General features: G+C 38.4%; 1 protein-coding gene across 1 annotated transcript in view; it reads right to left on the minus strand.

The window, feature by feature from the left end:
• Positions 1 to 546: 546 nt before the first annotated feature.
• The window catches only part of fbln2 (fibulin 2), a 63,338-nt gene continuing 48,708 nt past the window's right edge, over positions 547 to 15,176 (minus strand). The window contains exons 12-19 of the mRNA XM_069703176.1: positions 13,111 to 13,248; positions 11,387 to 11,530; positions 10,409 to 10,537; positions 8,269 to 8,394; positions 7,346 to 7,462; positions 5,735 to 5,863; positions 4,262 to 4,385; positions 547 to 2,900 (exon numbers count right to left, since the gene is read on the minus strand). Of these exons, the coding sequence (XP_069559277.1) occupies positions 2,540 to 2,900; positions 4,262 to 4,385; positions 5,735 to 5,863; positions 7,346 to 7,462; positions 8,269 to 8,394; positions 10,409 to 10,537; positions 11,387 to 11,530; positions 13,111 to 13,248 (1,268 nt within the window). The 3' untranslated portion in view covers positions 547 to 2,539. The remainder of the gene's footprint in view (positions 2,901 to 4,261; positions 4,386 to 5,734; positions 5,864 to 7,345; positions 7,463 to 8,268; positions 8,395 to 10,408; positions 10,538 to 11,386; positions 11,531 to 13,110; positions 13,249 to 15,176) is intronic.

The following is a 15,176-nucleotide window of genomic DNA, read 5'->3' on the forward strand; positions in this document are numbered from 1 at the left end:
TATAAAAACATAATACACCAAATGTTTAACAAAATGTCCTATATGAAGGATCTGCGGAGTTTTTACAAACACATGAAAAAATTGGGTGGTTTTAATCGAAGCCCAAAACTGCCAAGAAAAATCCAATAAGTGACATTAATAAATCATACTGATTTATATTTGTTTACATGAACAGTAAAACAAAAATATAATTTACAATTGTCATTTCAAGTAGCTACAATTTATTTCAACCTGATGTATTTCCCATTTATGCAGTTGGCAAAATGGTTATTTCAGGGGGGGTAATTTCTGTTTACTTTGAGACCGAATAAAATAACATATTTTAAAAAGAAAAGAAAATATTTTTTTTTCCAAAAAAAAAAAAAGAAGTGTTTTTTTTGCCTCGATATATGCTGTTTCGTGCAACTGTTGGTTTCTCTCCAGTAGACTTTCGAAGTTAGCATGACTTGTTGGCTCTGTTGAGCAACAATAATTGGAAATACACCAGGTTGAAATAAACAGGAATTATCCTATAACCTTCAAACAGATGGCAAAATAAATCATTTCTTAAAATTTAAAATAAATGTAAACCTAATTCATAGATTTGAATAATAATAGGAAACTTTATTTTGGTCATATATATATACATGGACATCACATTATTATATACACACAAGGTAATGACATTACAACGTACTAAGGGTGTGGGTTCAGTTTTAACATTGTCAGGGACAAAACAACCCACTCCCTACCCCCACATCGAGGTAGTGGTGGACCATACATGGGCAGATCATAGTTACATTAACTGTAGGTTGGTAATTTACACTCAATCCTAAACCCCAAATGTCTTACAGTATATATCTTAGGGTCCCATATACTTTTGCGAACGATTTTAAATATTCAGTAAAAAAAACAACTTGTTGTGACTTTCAAAGGTTGCCTAAAATCCTAAGAAGAGTGTTGATGCTGATGCCTCCCTAAAATGTTGAACCATAATTCATAATTAGGAGCTCTCCTGAAACGCTGAAAATGCACCTGTTTCCTCATCAGCTTGCGCTACTTTTCTAGCCTGCTCCCTTTTCCTGCATTCAGTACAATTCATTAATAGTGACACTTTCATGGGATTTCTTGACTGAAATTTATCTCGTAATATTGATATATCCACAGATTTTGTATTTACTCCTGCTAGCAGAAAGCTGGGGTTAGCTTGCTAGGTAAAGTTAACCAGCACGGTTAACTAACATCAGTTGACATTATTTTCCACAGAAAACCTGGTGACATTGGGTAGCTAGCAGTTCATAATTTTACATTAATATGTATAAATAGTTACTAACTATACTTACACCCTGGGTGTTGAAAAAGCTTCTAATCTTTTTGGATGGAATAATATCTACAAAGTACAAAACATGTTGGCCTGAACCAAATTAGGTTTTATGTGCTGTAGTGCAGGAAATAAAGCAAAGGGAGGAAGTTATTGAAAATGTTCACCAATGGTTGAGGTGTGAACTGACAGTCCTGATAACTCACCGCTGTCAGCACACTGATCAGCTCTCACCTCATGCTTGTCTGACAGTAGTTGTACAATATTTGCATATGACATGAGTCCTCAGATTGCCCTCTTCCTGTCAGCCAGTTAAATGCTAGAGAGCCTAAATTGGTCAACTTGGAGATGAGCAGAATGATTGACGATGAATTGAGTCCAAAGATAATACAAACTGGTCTAGAAATATTGGTTGAGACATGTCACTTCCGTCCATATGCAAACCTACACCCCTGGAGAATACTGACAGATAAATGAATACAATTCAATAACAGTTAATAAAGAGAAAACACAATAGTGAGCAAGTGAAAATAACACAAGACTAAAATCAATTGTTTTAACTATATTACAGTAAACTAAATGAAAACATATTGAATTGTTTTAACAGCTGATTGGTGGAGAAGGAAACATGTATAAAATGTAATTCTGAGTCAATGACAAATATTTATATTTCTTTTGGAACTTAATTCTAATTATTCAACTCCTAACACTACTGATATATATTCATATTGAAACATTTTTATTATATTTTGTCAGTTTTGGGCCTCTAAATGACAAGTGCCCTACATTTCTAGTGCTGCAAAGTTGTGTTCATTTCTTCAAGAATAATTGTCATGAAAATAAACATTTATCATAGAGGGGTCAAAGAAGAAGAGTAGAGCACAGCACAAACCACCTACTTCGACTTGCGCGGTGACCTGTTCTGCACCTTACCACTGTCTGTACAAACCATGTGAATAGAGCCTTACAAGGGCATCAAGGCAAGAGCACGTTAGTAACAGTCAATGCGGAAAAAGACTTTGGTACATACAAATACATGGTCTTTCAGGAAATATGATTGTCCTAGAAAGACTCCAAAAAAAAAATCTGCCAAGCACCAAGTGAACAGTTTAAATATTTGGCAGCATTCTACAAGATTCTTAAATCATGCTTGGAAATTGAGAGGCATTACAAAAATGTGCACCAATAGAAATTTAGCACCATATGAAATGTCAAGTCTCTGTCTCCATCTGGTTGGTGTTACATAGTGGTGGATGTGATAAATACATAGATCCTAGCAAGGAATGAGGTCAATGTCCCCTGCCTCAGAAGCTTCATCTCCACGTCTATCGTGAAGTCTTTGGGCTCACGGACTTGTCTCTGCAGGTAGACAGCCCCTGTGAAGCTGTTCAGCTTGCGGGTGCTAAAGTAGCCCTCTTCGTTTCCCTTCGTGATGCCAATGACGATGTGGTCGCCAGAGTAGGCAGGGGATGGTCCAATTCGAAAAATCTGGGCCGGAGTGATGATGTTGGTCTGGAAGCTGAGCTGGTAGTACGTGATCCGCACAGGAGAGTTCTGACAGTCCATGGAGTTGGTAGGACAAGTGATCCGCTCACAGCGTCTGGAAACGAGCCAGGGAAGACAGCGAGAGAAAAATGGGAATTTAGTGAGACAGTATTTGGAGGCAGATGTCTTGGGTGATTTGAAAGGATACATCAAACAGTACCCCCAAGGGCCATGAGGGGATGGCTCCGTAAACTCCCATGCAGAGAGTGTGAACTTCTCTTATAAAATACTAAGTTAATATGTTTTATAATGACTCCATAATAAGTCATTATGTTGTCATTAGTTACATTTACTCCTTCTGATCGGTGTTCTGCTATTTCTTTTGAAAATCATTTCATAATTAATCACATTGGGCCTTTGGGGCGTGAATGGTTTGACTGATATGCCTGGGGTGCGGCCAGGTTGCCGGAATAGGCGGGCGGGCATATTGTCCACGGTTTTTCAGTTCGATCCACCCCTCACTTATCCCCAACTGCTCAAAATATGGTCTCTTCTGTCTCCAAGATGATGATGGCCAAACTGCCATACTCGAGGCTTCAAAACAGCTGTTCACTAATCAGTGGGTGGGTTGCCACTAAAAAAAAAAAAAAGAGCAGCAATGCAGAGGCATGCTTTGTGTTTGATTATCCATCACAAATCAGACTTTAAAACCCAAAGTAAACCTGAACGTAATGCACTGTGAAATTTGCACAACTCAGAACAAGAGTGTCTTGGAACCTAATATGGACAGACCGGGAAACATTTAATCTCAGGCGTCTGTCTGTGGCTGCCAAGGCTGTTGAGGAGTGAAAGACGGCTCTCTGTGGTGAGCCAAGCCACGTCACACTGAGGTTAATAAGGTGTCTCCAGATAACATTGATAAGACGCCCCTCGTGGTCTGACCGGAGATAGACGGAGAGGGTGTATGCCTGTGAGTCTGTGTGTGTGAACTGGTTCTGTTCAGCGGAGCGTAGAGTGGGGAGAGCTGCAGAGACGGCCCCGGGAAGCACTGAGCTGATCAAAGCCATCTGACTTCATCGTGCAGCCTGATAGGAGTCAGCCGACAAAGGCACACAGCTAACAAGGCCATTCTGTGCAGGATGCTGCACTGTAAGTACTGTATATGGATGTATAGTGTTTCACAGCCTGAGAAGATCTAGATAGAAACATATAGAATATAATCTTAAACACACTTAAACAAGGTTAATGCTTAAGAGGGGGGGGGGATGCCTGGATACGGCAAATAAACATAATATAGTGCAGTACATCTGTGAGGAGAGACTTCATTGGACCTGTTTACCAAGGAAAACTTCAAACAAACAAAAAAAAAGAGTGGCACCCAGACAAAGGCTTGACTAAAACTTTAAGTAAGATCAGGAAAAGACACCAGTGGAGAAAAACATGTCAAGATTTAAAAGTTGCCGAGATGTGACTCACGTGTCGGACACCTTCTTGTAGTTGTCAGGGCAGTTTAAGGAGAGACACCTGAAACCTCCCTGCAGGTTATAGCAGGTCTGTCTGAAGGAACAGTTGTGGGTGCCAGTTGTGCACTCATCAATATCTGGAAAAAAACAAATAGCCAATAGTAGAATGAATTTATGAGTAAATGTATTGCAACAGATTCACTTTCAAGTTTGACACAGTTTGACAAAACAGTCTTAAATCAAGGGTCTACTTTCTAGCTACTTCCTGAGCTTTAAACAATATCATATCGTTCTTTGTTTTAATGTATGCATATATTGTTTGGTTTGCATTTTGTAAAGGAGTCTTGTGTGTCTTAAAAGCCCATCTATGAATAGACATTTCAGAAAAGAAATTTCAGAAAAGGGTCTGAGCACCTTGAATTTTCATCCAACTCCTATTCAGCTCTTATAATACATGCATGTTGCCAACAGAGTGACTTGCAGGAGTCACTCTGACTCAGCTGGTTGTCTGGCGTCCAGCAAAGAAGAAAATACAATAATAATAAATTGTATTCCACTATTTTACCCATACATACCGTAGTGTTTTTTTGTATTTCTGTGTGTGAATTAAGCAAACAAGATACAGCAAACAAACAAGATTCTTTTCAACTTTGGACAAAGTCAGGCTACCTGTGATGCCCTGCACTCAAATATTGATGCTAAGCTGAGCAAATCACCTTCTGGCTCCAGTGAAAGTGTGAGAAAGCAAATTTCTCTTTGTTCATTTAAAGCTTCTGAGCTATTTAGAAGAGTTCATAAAACAGTAAAGAATCAAAACAATGAATTCAGAAAGAATCAAAGGAGCTAATAATATTTCATGTCCACAGATTCACCTCCATGACAACTTCTTAATACTATCTGCTGACACTGTAAAAACTGCAACATGCTTCATCCGAAACTACTGAGTGGATTTTGAGTTGGGATTGTGTGGGCAATCTGCAGGAAACTTGTTCTGAAGATTAAAAAGTGAAGACCAATTTTAACAAATAACAAACTATTGATACCCAACCAAAAAAATGATAAATTCATTAAATCTTAATATTTCTACTAGTGCTTTAAAAACTTCACTGTCTCTGTTTGCATTGTAAAACTGAGGATGTTCTTTATGTATATTTTAGGGATGTGTGGTTCTGTTTCTCTCATTAATCCTCTTCATCCTTTTAAACAGCCTCTCACAATAAGTGCAGCCACTGCATTTTTTTTTAAAGTTCTTTATCACTTTTACTTTCATTCCCTTTAAAAAAAAAAAAAAAAGTTAGAAAGTTTCTACTAAGAAGAGACATAACATAAATGAGAATTGGCATACTGCAGAGTAACTGGCATCATAAATAAATGCACCACTGAGCTGCACCGATCGTTTACTATCACCGTCTACGGAAAGTTTTTTTTAATGCGTTTTTTTTAGTGGAAATTTCTGTGAAAATCATTTCTGAAGATGTGGCCTCACCTTTGCAGGTGTGTCCATTGGCTGACATGCTGTATCCATGAGGAGGACATGCGCACTGGTAGCTGCCTGCAACATTAACACACTGGAAGGCACAGAGGTTCCCGATGCTCTGAGAGCACTCGTCAATATCTGTTCAAACACACACACACACACACACACACACACAACGCACAAAAACACATGTTTAATTAGTTAGATTAAAGTAATCTGTATGTGTGTGTGTGTGTGTGTGTGTGTGTGTGTGTGTGTGTGTGTGTGTGTGTGTGTGTGTGTGTGTGTGTGTGTGTGTGTGTGTGTGTGTGTGTGTGTGTGTGTGTGTGTGTGTGTGTGCGTGACTGTGCTTTCCTGTCTGGGGGATTAGCAACACAGGCTACCTTCAGGCCCTGTGTCACCTAAGACGAAATAGAAACTATAAAATGATTTGGATCATAGGAGGAATGTTACCACAGAGTTCCCTTCTCTTAAAGTGTGACACTTTAATGGTTAATCATTTTTTATTTTTTTATTTTTATTTTTTTTTTTTTTTTTTTATACACTTTATTAATCCCCGAGGGGAAATTTCTATAATATCATACTACTGTAAAAATATCAACTAAAGTCTCTTCCGGAGAAGTTCTTGGATACTGAAATGTACTGCAAAGTTGTTTTGAATCTTTACTGTTCTCAACTCTGGTATATGTTGTGAATATATCTTGACTTGACAACCTTTTCCTCAGGTCTTCAATACATTATTAATGTGAGGCAGACAATCCTCCGGCATGAGACAGTTTTCTCCTAAATGCTTTTTATCTTAAAAATGATGGAATTTATTAGATAGGTATTGATGTTTCACTCTGTTTTTGCACATAATTATGAAAAACTTTGACCTAAGTTGGTAGTTTTGATATTGATTCTGCCGACAGGTTTCATCCATCACTCATATGATTTTTTTTTTCTGCCTTAGCGAAGGCAAGGGAAGGAAAAAGGAAGAGAAAAGCATACCATAGCTAAAGTCTAATTTAATGCACCTCTATTGATTTGTGATTGTAGCATCCTTTTCTACACATTACTGGCTAGATTGGATGGCCTGCATTAGTGTCCATACATTGTGTTTTTAGACACCAGAGGCAACGTCGGAAATGTGTAAAATGAAAGCTTGAAAGCTGCACTTTCCGTTTGTTGTTGTTGTTGTTTTTGTTTTGGCCACTTGCTGTCCCTGGCTACTTTATTAGGGACATTTATAAGATCTAATGCACTTAATTTCAACAATGCTGACACATACTTGGAGTTTTGTCTTTAAAGACGCATTAATTCAGGCACATCGAATGTGTTATTACTGAGGTTATAGTTAGTACTGATGTTGTGCTGGTTGGCAGTTTGTGAATGGGGTGGGCAAAATATTACTAGAGAAACACCTCATTATATTTGTGAAGGTTGAATTTGTAGTTGATCTGTCATGTTTGTTTGCATTAGATAGTACATGTGGACATGGCCAATTTGTTGTGACAAATGTGTGAGTAAAAAAATATATCATGTATTTATACTTCTGGTATAGACACAGAGCAACACATTGTACTGTAGATATTGTAGGGTCTGTACCAGACGGTACTGAGTAAACCCGGAGGACCATACCTTCACAGGTGTGCCCATCCTCCTTCAGGAAGTAACCTTGGCGACAGTAGCACTGATATGAGCCGTAGATGTTGGCACACTCCTGGCTACAAGGGTTTTTGTCACATTCATTTATATCTGAATGCAGAAAAAAAGATTTCGGAGTAAGGTACCGTATATCAGGCTTTGAATACATTGTTAATTTGGTGACAATAATACAAATATAGAACATACAACTGAACATTATTCTATGAAGGATAAAAAAAAAAAAAAGTTAAAAAAAAATAATTAAGAGGATTTTTGCGCATTAATAATTTGGGAATTTGAATTGTGCAATTCTAATGATATTTGTTATTAAACTAAAAAGACAAGCTTCAAGTGAGTGGAACAAATTAATCTGAAAAGCACTAATCAAAACCTAATCATGTCCTCTCAGACAAGCTTTCATAATAAACCCTGCTTCACTTTTGGGCTGTGAATAGAAACCTTTACAACTTGATTAAGTTCCTTCGGTAATTGCTGTAACAAGCTGAACGTAATGTGAATCACGCTCCTGGTCAGCTTTGCTCTGTAAAGCACAACCACATCTTCAACACACCGATGACTGACAGCACCTAAACCTAAAAACCATTATGTATGCACTGTCAGATGCCTTCGCATCCAAGAGATGAAGACTAAATTAAATTCTGGCAGAAAATAGTTTTCACTGATAAACAAAGACTTCCAAAGGACTCGTAAACAGTTTTCCATCAATATATATAATCTCAAAGTCTGTGTGAAGCCTGCATGTCTTTTGATGTTGACGTTCTCCCCAGAGGTTTACCTCTACGCCTTACCTTCTTCAAGGAAAATAAGACAGTCCCGTCTAAATAAGATGGTGTTTATAATCGTAATATATTCGGGGAAAAAAAAAAAAAAAAAACAAAAAAAACTGTCCAGCTTACCTTCACAGTTCTTGCCATCAAATGCTAGAGAGAAGCCAGCTGTGCATGAGCAGTGGTAGGAGCCCGGGGTGTTTTCACAGGTCTGGGCACACAGCCTGCCAGGATAGCGCCAGCACTCATTTACATCTGTCAGTAAAGGAGTAGGAGCTATTAGAGAGCAGACAGATACCTCAGGGGCCACAAAGCACTCAACTCCAGGTGACTTGTCCGCTTTGGTATCAAATTTCAAAAATTTCTACATGGTTCAATAAAAAAATTAAAAAAATAAATCACAGTCAAGCAATTACAATCAAGCAATATTAAACTTTTATGACTGAAAAAGGAGAAAGATAAATTACCGATGGGCATTTGTAATATTAAGGAATAGAGCAACTTGCTTTTTAGGAGTAAATTACATAAACTTGTGCTTAAATTAGTTTTTTATTGAAACAATTATAAATACTGCTGTCAAAGTTTAGTAAGTAAATAGTCAAAAACAGTCTAAAAGTTTAGTCATTATAGTATTTCGAATAGTATTTTTGTTTGAAATGCTGATGCCGACTTTTAGAGTAATTTGTTATTAAAAAAATAAATAAAATCTAATATTGGTTTCCATGATTTCCTGCTTCAAAATATGAGGACTTCTTTATTTTACAGTTTTTATTTATTTCAAACAAAATACCTGGAATGAACATTTGGGCTTTGGGGACTTGGAATTTGCGCACATTTTTAACATTTTACGAAATAAATGACTGCATTATTAAAATAAAAACATGTTAACATGAACTGAATTTTTCCAGTTCCATTAAAAAAACTTTAAAATATACTCTTTCAGAAGCAACTTCATTTTATGGGTCTGCTTGATAATCGATAAATACACACATTGATTCTGCATACTGGTTGAATTTCATACTTATAGTTTTTAGGTGCACAGAAATGCCTGTATTTCAAACTAAAAATTAAACATTCAAACTAACAAAAATTAAGAGACTCAACAAATAATGATTTGTTTGTCTTTTCAAAGGAAGATGTGATATTGATTTATGCTCACCAGGAAAGACTTTACAATCATTGTAATTACTTTCAAAGGTGTAATTTGTAGGAATTAAATTGCACTCTGCACGTTAGAAGGGATAAAAGGTCATACTTTAACTTATAGTTTATTTATCTCCATTAACAGCAATAATATAATAAGAATTTAAAAAAAGCCACAGCAAAACCATATACCAATCGCATTTGGAATGTTTTTGGTATGTTTTATGTTGTCATTAGCTGCTCTAGAAATCTGTTGTGAATTGTACAAACACAGTCATTAAACATGCTTTGTTTGCAATATTGCCTCAATTTTGAAGCTAGCAAGATGAACAGCTTATTGAACTAGTTACATCCAATGGCCCACCAATGTGGTGGCCCCCCCGAGATTCAGCATCAAACTTCATCCCTTCATTCACGAAGAGCTGTCTCCTTCAGTAAAGAGTAATGCAATTTTACCTCTTGTTTTGCCAAGAGTTTTAGGTTAGGTTAGGTAGTTACTTTATTAATCCCCGAGGGAATTTTTTTTGTCATCGTGTCTGTTGTTCCATTCAACATAAGAATACGCGACTTCTTCCTCTCATTATGAACTGAGGGCAGACTAGATGCTACACCTCAGTAGATGTCTCTGCTTCACATTACATAGATGGCTTTGACAAAACATAGAACTTCTGTTTGCTGCATCTCATTTATGCAATTGCTTCATCTTCTTTAGTGACTGCGAAGCACCTTGTAATCCTAGTTTTGAGTGTGACAGCAGTAAAACACTGAATAAAGTCACTTATGAATTGTCATTCTGTGAAATCACCGACATTTTGAGGTGTAATTATTGCCTTTTTCCTGTTTCTTTTCCAGAACTTGAGACTGTTCTTGTGGATTGCTCTTGTTCCTGTACCTACCTGACAGTTTTTGTTTAAGCACCTGTTCTCATCCCTGCATCCAACTGCCTGCAAATAATGCATTTCTAAATCCACTACCTATCTGCAGGATTTGAGGCCATCAAGATAAAGAGGTGCTGGCACTAATTCTCCATTTAGATGCCATTTAACCATTGCAGAAAAAGGCTGGGTGCGACGGAACATTCCGTCTTCTCATCATCTTCTCACAGACCTGATACAACAGTACGTACCAGTGCAGACTTTGCGGAGGGTGTCATACTGGTAGCCCGTCTGACAGTCACAGCGGTAGCTGCCAGGGAGGTTGTGACAGATCTGGCCCACTCCACAGCGGTGCGTTCCCATCTGACACTCATCAATGTCTGGACAGTCAGAGAGAAAGATAAAGCACCTCAGCAGTGACCCACTGTGCACATGGGTGGGTCTTCCCTAAACATAGCCAACCTCCCGCTCACAGCACAAACACAAAATACACACATTGCTCTTTCGAAGGCTCACTTTCTTTGCTGTGTGGACTTGTGTTAACAGGGAAAACCATCGCTCCAGTTCTATTTAGTAGTTGCTCTGGAGCTTTTCATAGAGGGAGTTTGCCTACTTTTCATGGGAGTGTACATGCTCAAATTTCCTTTTTTTTTTTTGGCACTTTAAAGACTTAATCTACTGATGTACAATCCTGTAACAGAATTGAAATGTCTAGAGCAGCCATCTACCTTTTGGCAGGAATGTTTTCACAACTGCTGTAGCCAAGGTAAGGAATAAATCAACAGATTAATCAATAATGATCATTGGTGCCTACCTGCAGCCCTCTCACAGACATTGGCCCATGCTCTAAATGTTCTACTTATTCATTTAATCCTCAAAATTAAATTAAATCAAACAAAACTTTGCTTTAACTTGTATGCATTTTCATGAGGTTCAAAGACATCATCTAAAGGGAAGTAAACAATTTGGCTGGGACTGAAAGGATGGAAAAACTCAATCCATCAAGGCTTTTTTTTCATTGCTAATCGATAGTTGCAGCCTTAATACAAGCTTAAAATGGTTCAATATTATTATCATCTCCTGCATATTGTACCTCTTAAATTATAAAATGTATAAAACAACATACTTATAAAACTTATATCTCTGAGGGAAATTTGCCTGAAATACGGCACATGACAAATATGATGTTTTAGTTTGTTACTGCTGCATGTTTAAGCAGTAAATCTCACCAACACACTTGGCTCCATCGGGGCTGGCGTGGTAGCCATGGCTGCACATTATGATCTTCTGCTGGCATGTGTAGGATCCCACGGTGTTGATACAGTTGAAACCCGAGCTGCATGGCTCACTCAGGCTGCTGCACTCATTTATGTCTGCAAAATCGAAAAGACAAATGGGCCTATTTTCGTCTGCCTGGGCACAGGGCAGGAACGATGCAGGTGTAGCACAGATGCAGTGCAAGCGCAAGTGCGTCAAGAGTGCAAGTAGGTGTGGTCAATTTGTTTGGCATTTTGGTGCAGGCACAACTCTGGCACAGTGGTGAGGTAGAAAGATTAGCAGGCGTGTCACAGCCGACTTTAGTCATGGCCAATCTAATCAGGTCCTCTGATTCCCTAAGAACCGCTGTTGCACTGCGTATCGTCAGTGTCTGATGGAGGAAGAAGGAGCAGTCGAACTTTACGCAGGCGGAAACTTACATACAGTACCTGTCCTGGAGGCTCAGGCTTGTAATCACCGACTTTATGGTACTACGAGTCAGCTTCCGAAAGCTGATAATATTGAATTGGCTTAGGAAAAGATAACATATTCTAAATGCCTCTTCCCATGGTATCATCAGAACCTCTGCAGGACGTAATTTAATGATATGAGACAAAAACCTGAGTCTTATAGACACCAAACTGGCTTTAATTAAATGCCAAAGTAAACAAAGAACACTCATCCAATATAGTGAAATCAGGTGCTGCAACAATGTTGAGGAGTGAGCATAACTAAATTACCTAAACACTTAACTCCAATAGATGGGATTCTGATGTCCATGTAAAAACACTACGTATGTGTGACTATAGGCATGTAGATGCTTCGTTAACCAAAACACAGCTAAGTAATTAATTCAAAGTCACCTGAAAAAGCCTTTTAAGGCAACTAACAGTCATCAAAACACAAAACAGTGCTTGACAGCAGAGGGGTTAGTTACAAAATTGTGAAAAAAACAACAACAAGCAAACAAAACAAAACAAAACTTCTGAGACATCGAAGAAACAGGAAATTGTTAAAAGACAGATTTTGGAGATTTGGAAAGAGCCAGAGGGAGCATTTCACTCTGTGACAGATCGGTAATATATGGTCTACCCTGCTGGGAGTCGATATGACTGAGGATTACTTCGCTCTGCTTGGTTGTATATCAGCCAATGTATAGGAGACAGTTTTATGACATTAGGAGGACCCAGGGGTGAACGTTATGGCCTCCTCATTCTGTAATATTTGCCTAAACACTGCTAAGAAAATTGTAGGTAATTTAAAGAAAAATGCAAAATCATTTATTTAACCTCTGAATTACTATAGTGAGTGAGTATTGGGCATCGAAGAAGCTGAAAAAAATTGAAATGTAACAACAGTTTGATATTTTATTGTGAGCTTTCTAGGAAATATTGTTACTGTATGAATTACCAAGTAGCGAGTGGAGAATCTCCACAAAATCACAGCACCCACCCAACCCCTAAATAAACCTCAACTATTATGTTTTAATGTAAGTGTAAACCTGGATAGCATTACAGTGTAAAAAAAAAAAAAAGAGCACAAACTGTTCATAGGGTGTGAGGAAAGGGGGTTGTTAATGGGTCCCAACAGCTCTTTTTTTTTTTTTTTTAACATTTGGCCTTCTTCTCCATTAGCTATTTGTTGATCATGTGTTAGGGAGTTTATTTACCCAACAGAGCGCAGCACTGACTCTTACCGATACAGTTGCCATGAGGGTCCTGCGTGAAGCCGCTAATGCATTTGGGTTTGGGTTTACACAGAAAAGAGCCCACTGTGTTCTCACACACAAAGCCTGTTCCACAGTCGTGGGTTCTCCCCATGCATTCATCGATATCTGCAGATAGAGAACAGATTAACATAAATTCAATGACAAATCAAATACATTTCTTTAATCTGCTGTAAGAACCTTAAACCTGCTGTCAACTCTCAGTATCACTGAGCTCTCAGCTTGTTAACAGTACAGCAGGTGGCACTGTGGCTTAAGCATAGAATAAACATGTTCAGCATTCTGGAAATTCAAACTTTCACTCTGTCAGTGTTTAACAGGAGGAAAAATGTGTTGAGTTGAGCCAACTCTGCAATTAACAGAAGTTGAAAAAAAAAATGTTTTAAAGCAGTCGTGGGATCGTATGAGCTATGGATGCAGTTTAAAGGGAATATTTGTGTTTTGTGCTGCCAGGACCTTTCTCAGGAGTTCACCTATGCTGTGCTTGGAGTGGACGGTCTTAATTGTTTTTTTTTTTCTCGATCAATCATCATCAGAGGGACACAGACGGAAATGTTAGCAGAGATCTCTCGCTTTCATGCAGTAAATTAGTTTTCCCTTTGACGTTAGATGGTCGACTAAATATTACCTTCATTAACTAGCTACATTGATTACTCCTCCCTGGTACCAAGTGCTGATGACAGGAGTCATAGAGCTTCAAAGTGCTGCATCTCTCTTGGTGATTATCTTGTCACATTTTAAACTGACATCTGCTCAAGTACAAGCATCATGACTGCGGCCAAAAAAAAACAACATCAACATACTGCACATCTTAATTAAGATTTGCTAACTGAGCTTATAAGTTTATGTCATGACCACAGACATGCAATTGCCAAAGTATGGTAGGAATCTCGGAACGAAAAGGATTTATGTAGATTTTCCTGTCACTAATGTTGATTGTCTCCATCAGGGATTGAGGGTGAAAATGAGCTGGCTAAATATAACCTACCCTGTTCCTGAGAATGAGCCTCTTTCAGAACAACTGCCTGCAATCAGTAATGCCAGGACACGCTGAAGGGCCCAACACAGTGTCCATGATGCACTGCAGTATTGTATTTGGGGATTTGTTAGTCTGAATCATGTCCCTTTAAGGACACGTTATTGTGGGTTTTCAATGATACAATTAGAAAGAGCAGTAGAGTGGAGGTGATAATAAACATTAGGACCAGAATAGTCCCTGTGCACATGCATGAGCATCTTTTATGCGCTACCTCAGTGTGAGCCAGGGGTGTATGGCTTGTGTGTTGTAGGTTTCTGGATCCTTTTGAAATCGCTGAGAAACTTGCAACACTGAGTGTCACAGTCCAACCCAAACATGAGCCTCAGCTCATGAGTTTCAAGTTGTGTTGTGAGGTGGAAATACACTGCAGGTAATGTTTAGGTCATCAACATATGGTCACTGCCAAAAGCAGGAAGTCCAGTCGCCTTTACATAGCGAGGAAAATAGTATGTGTGGAGGTCATGGTGGTGGATGAGCATATAGGTAGTCTTGTGTTTCCAGACCACAGCGTGAATAAATGAGAATTGTTTTCATATATTCATCCGAATGGGCGCACCTCTGCCATTGTTGGATCTACTTCAATGTTATCACACTGAGCTGTCCCAACTGGTCGCTTATTTACCTGCCCAACAGAGTAGCTGAGGAAACCTTAATGGAAACAATCTTTTCAGAAAAAAAATCACAGCAAAGACTGAAGCTGGCAGTGATGGTTGGGCGGCGCCAAGCTAGCACAGGGTGAGCATTCAAATTAATAAGCCATATGACTTTTTAAAGTCACATGCTGTATTTGATCGATGGACAGCATTATTTCTGTAACAAACATGTGTTTACATTCTTTTAACATGTATTTACATTCTTCAGTGTCAAGCTCCACCATTCCCATGCTCAATTCAAGTGGATATTCTGTTGCATTCACATAATACAGAATTACAGTTTGAAATTTGAATTATATTAGTCGCAGGGTTCCATGTCCGCTCACCTGAATCTATTTAAAGAT

This window comes from Brachyistius frenatus, unplaced genomic scaffold (assembly GCF_029030835.1).
Source record: "Brachyistius frenatus isolate BFR_SWC_R1_liver_20210118 unplaced genomic scaffold, ASM2903083v1 Contig_45, whole genome shotgun sequence".
NCBI lineage: Eukaryota > Metazoa > Chordata > Actinopteri > Embiotocidae > Brachyistius > Brachyistius frenatus.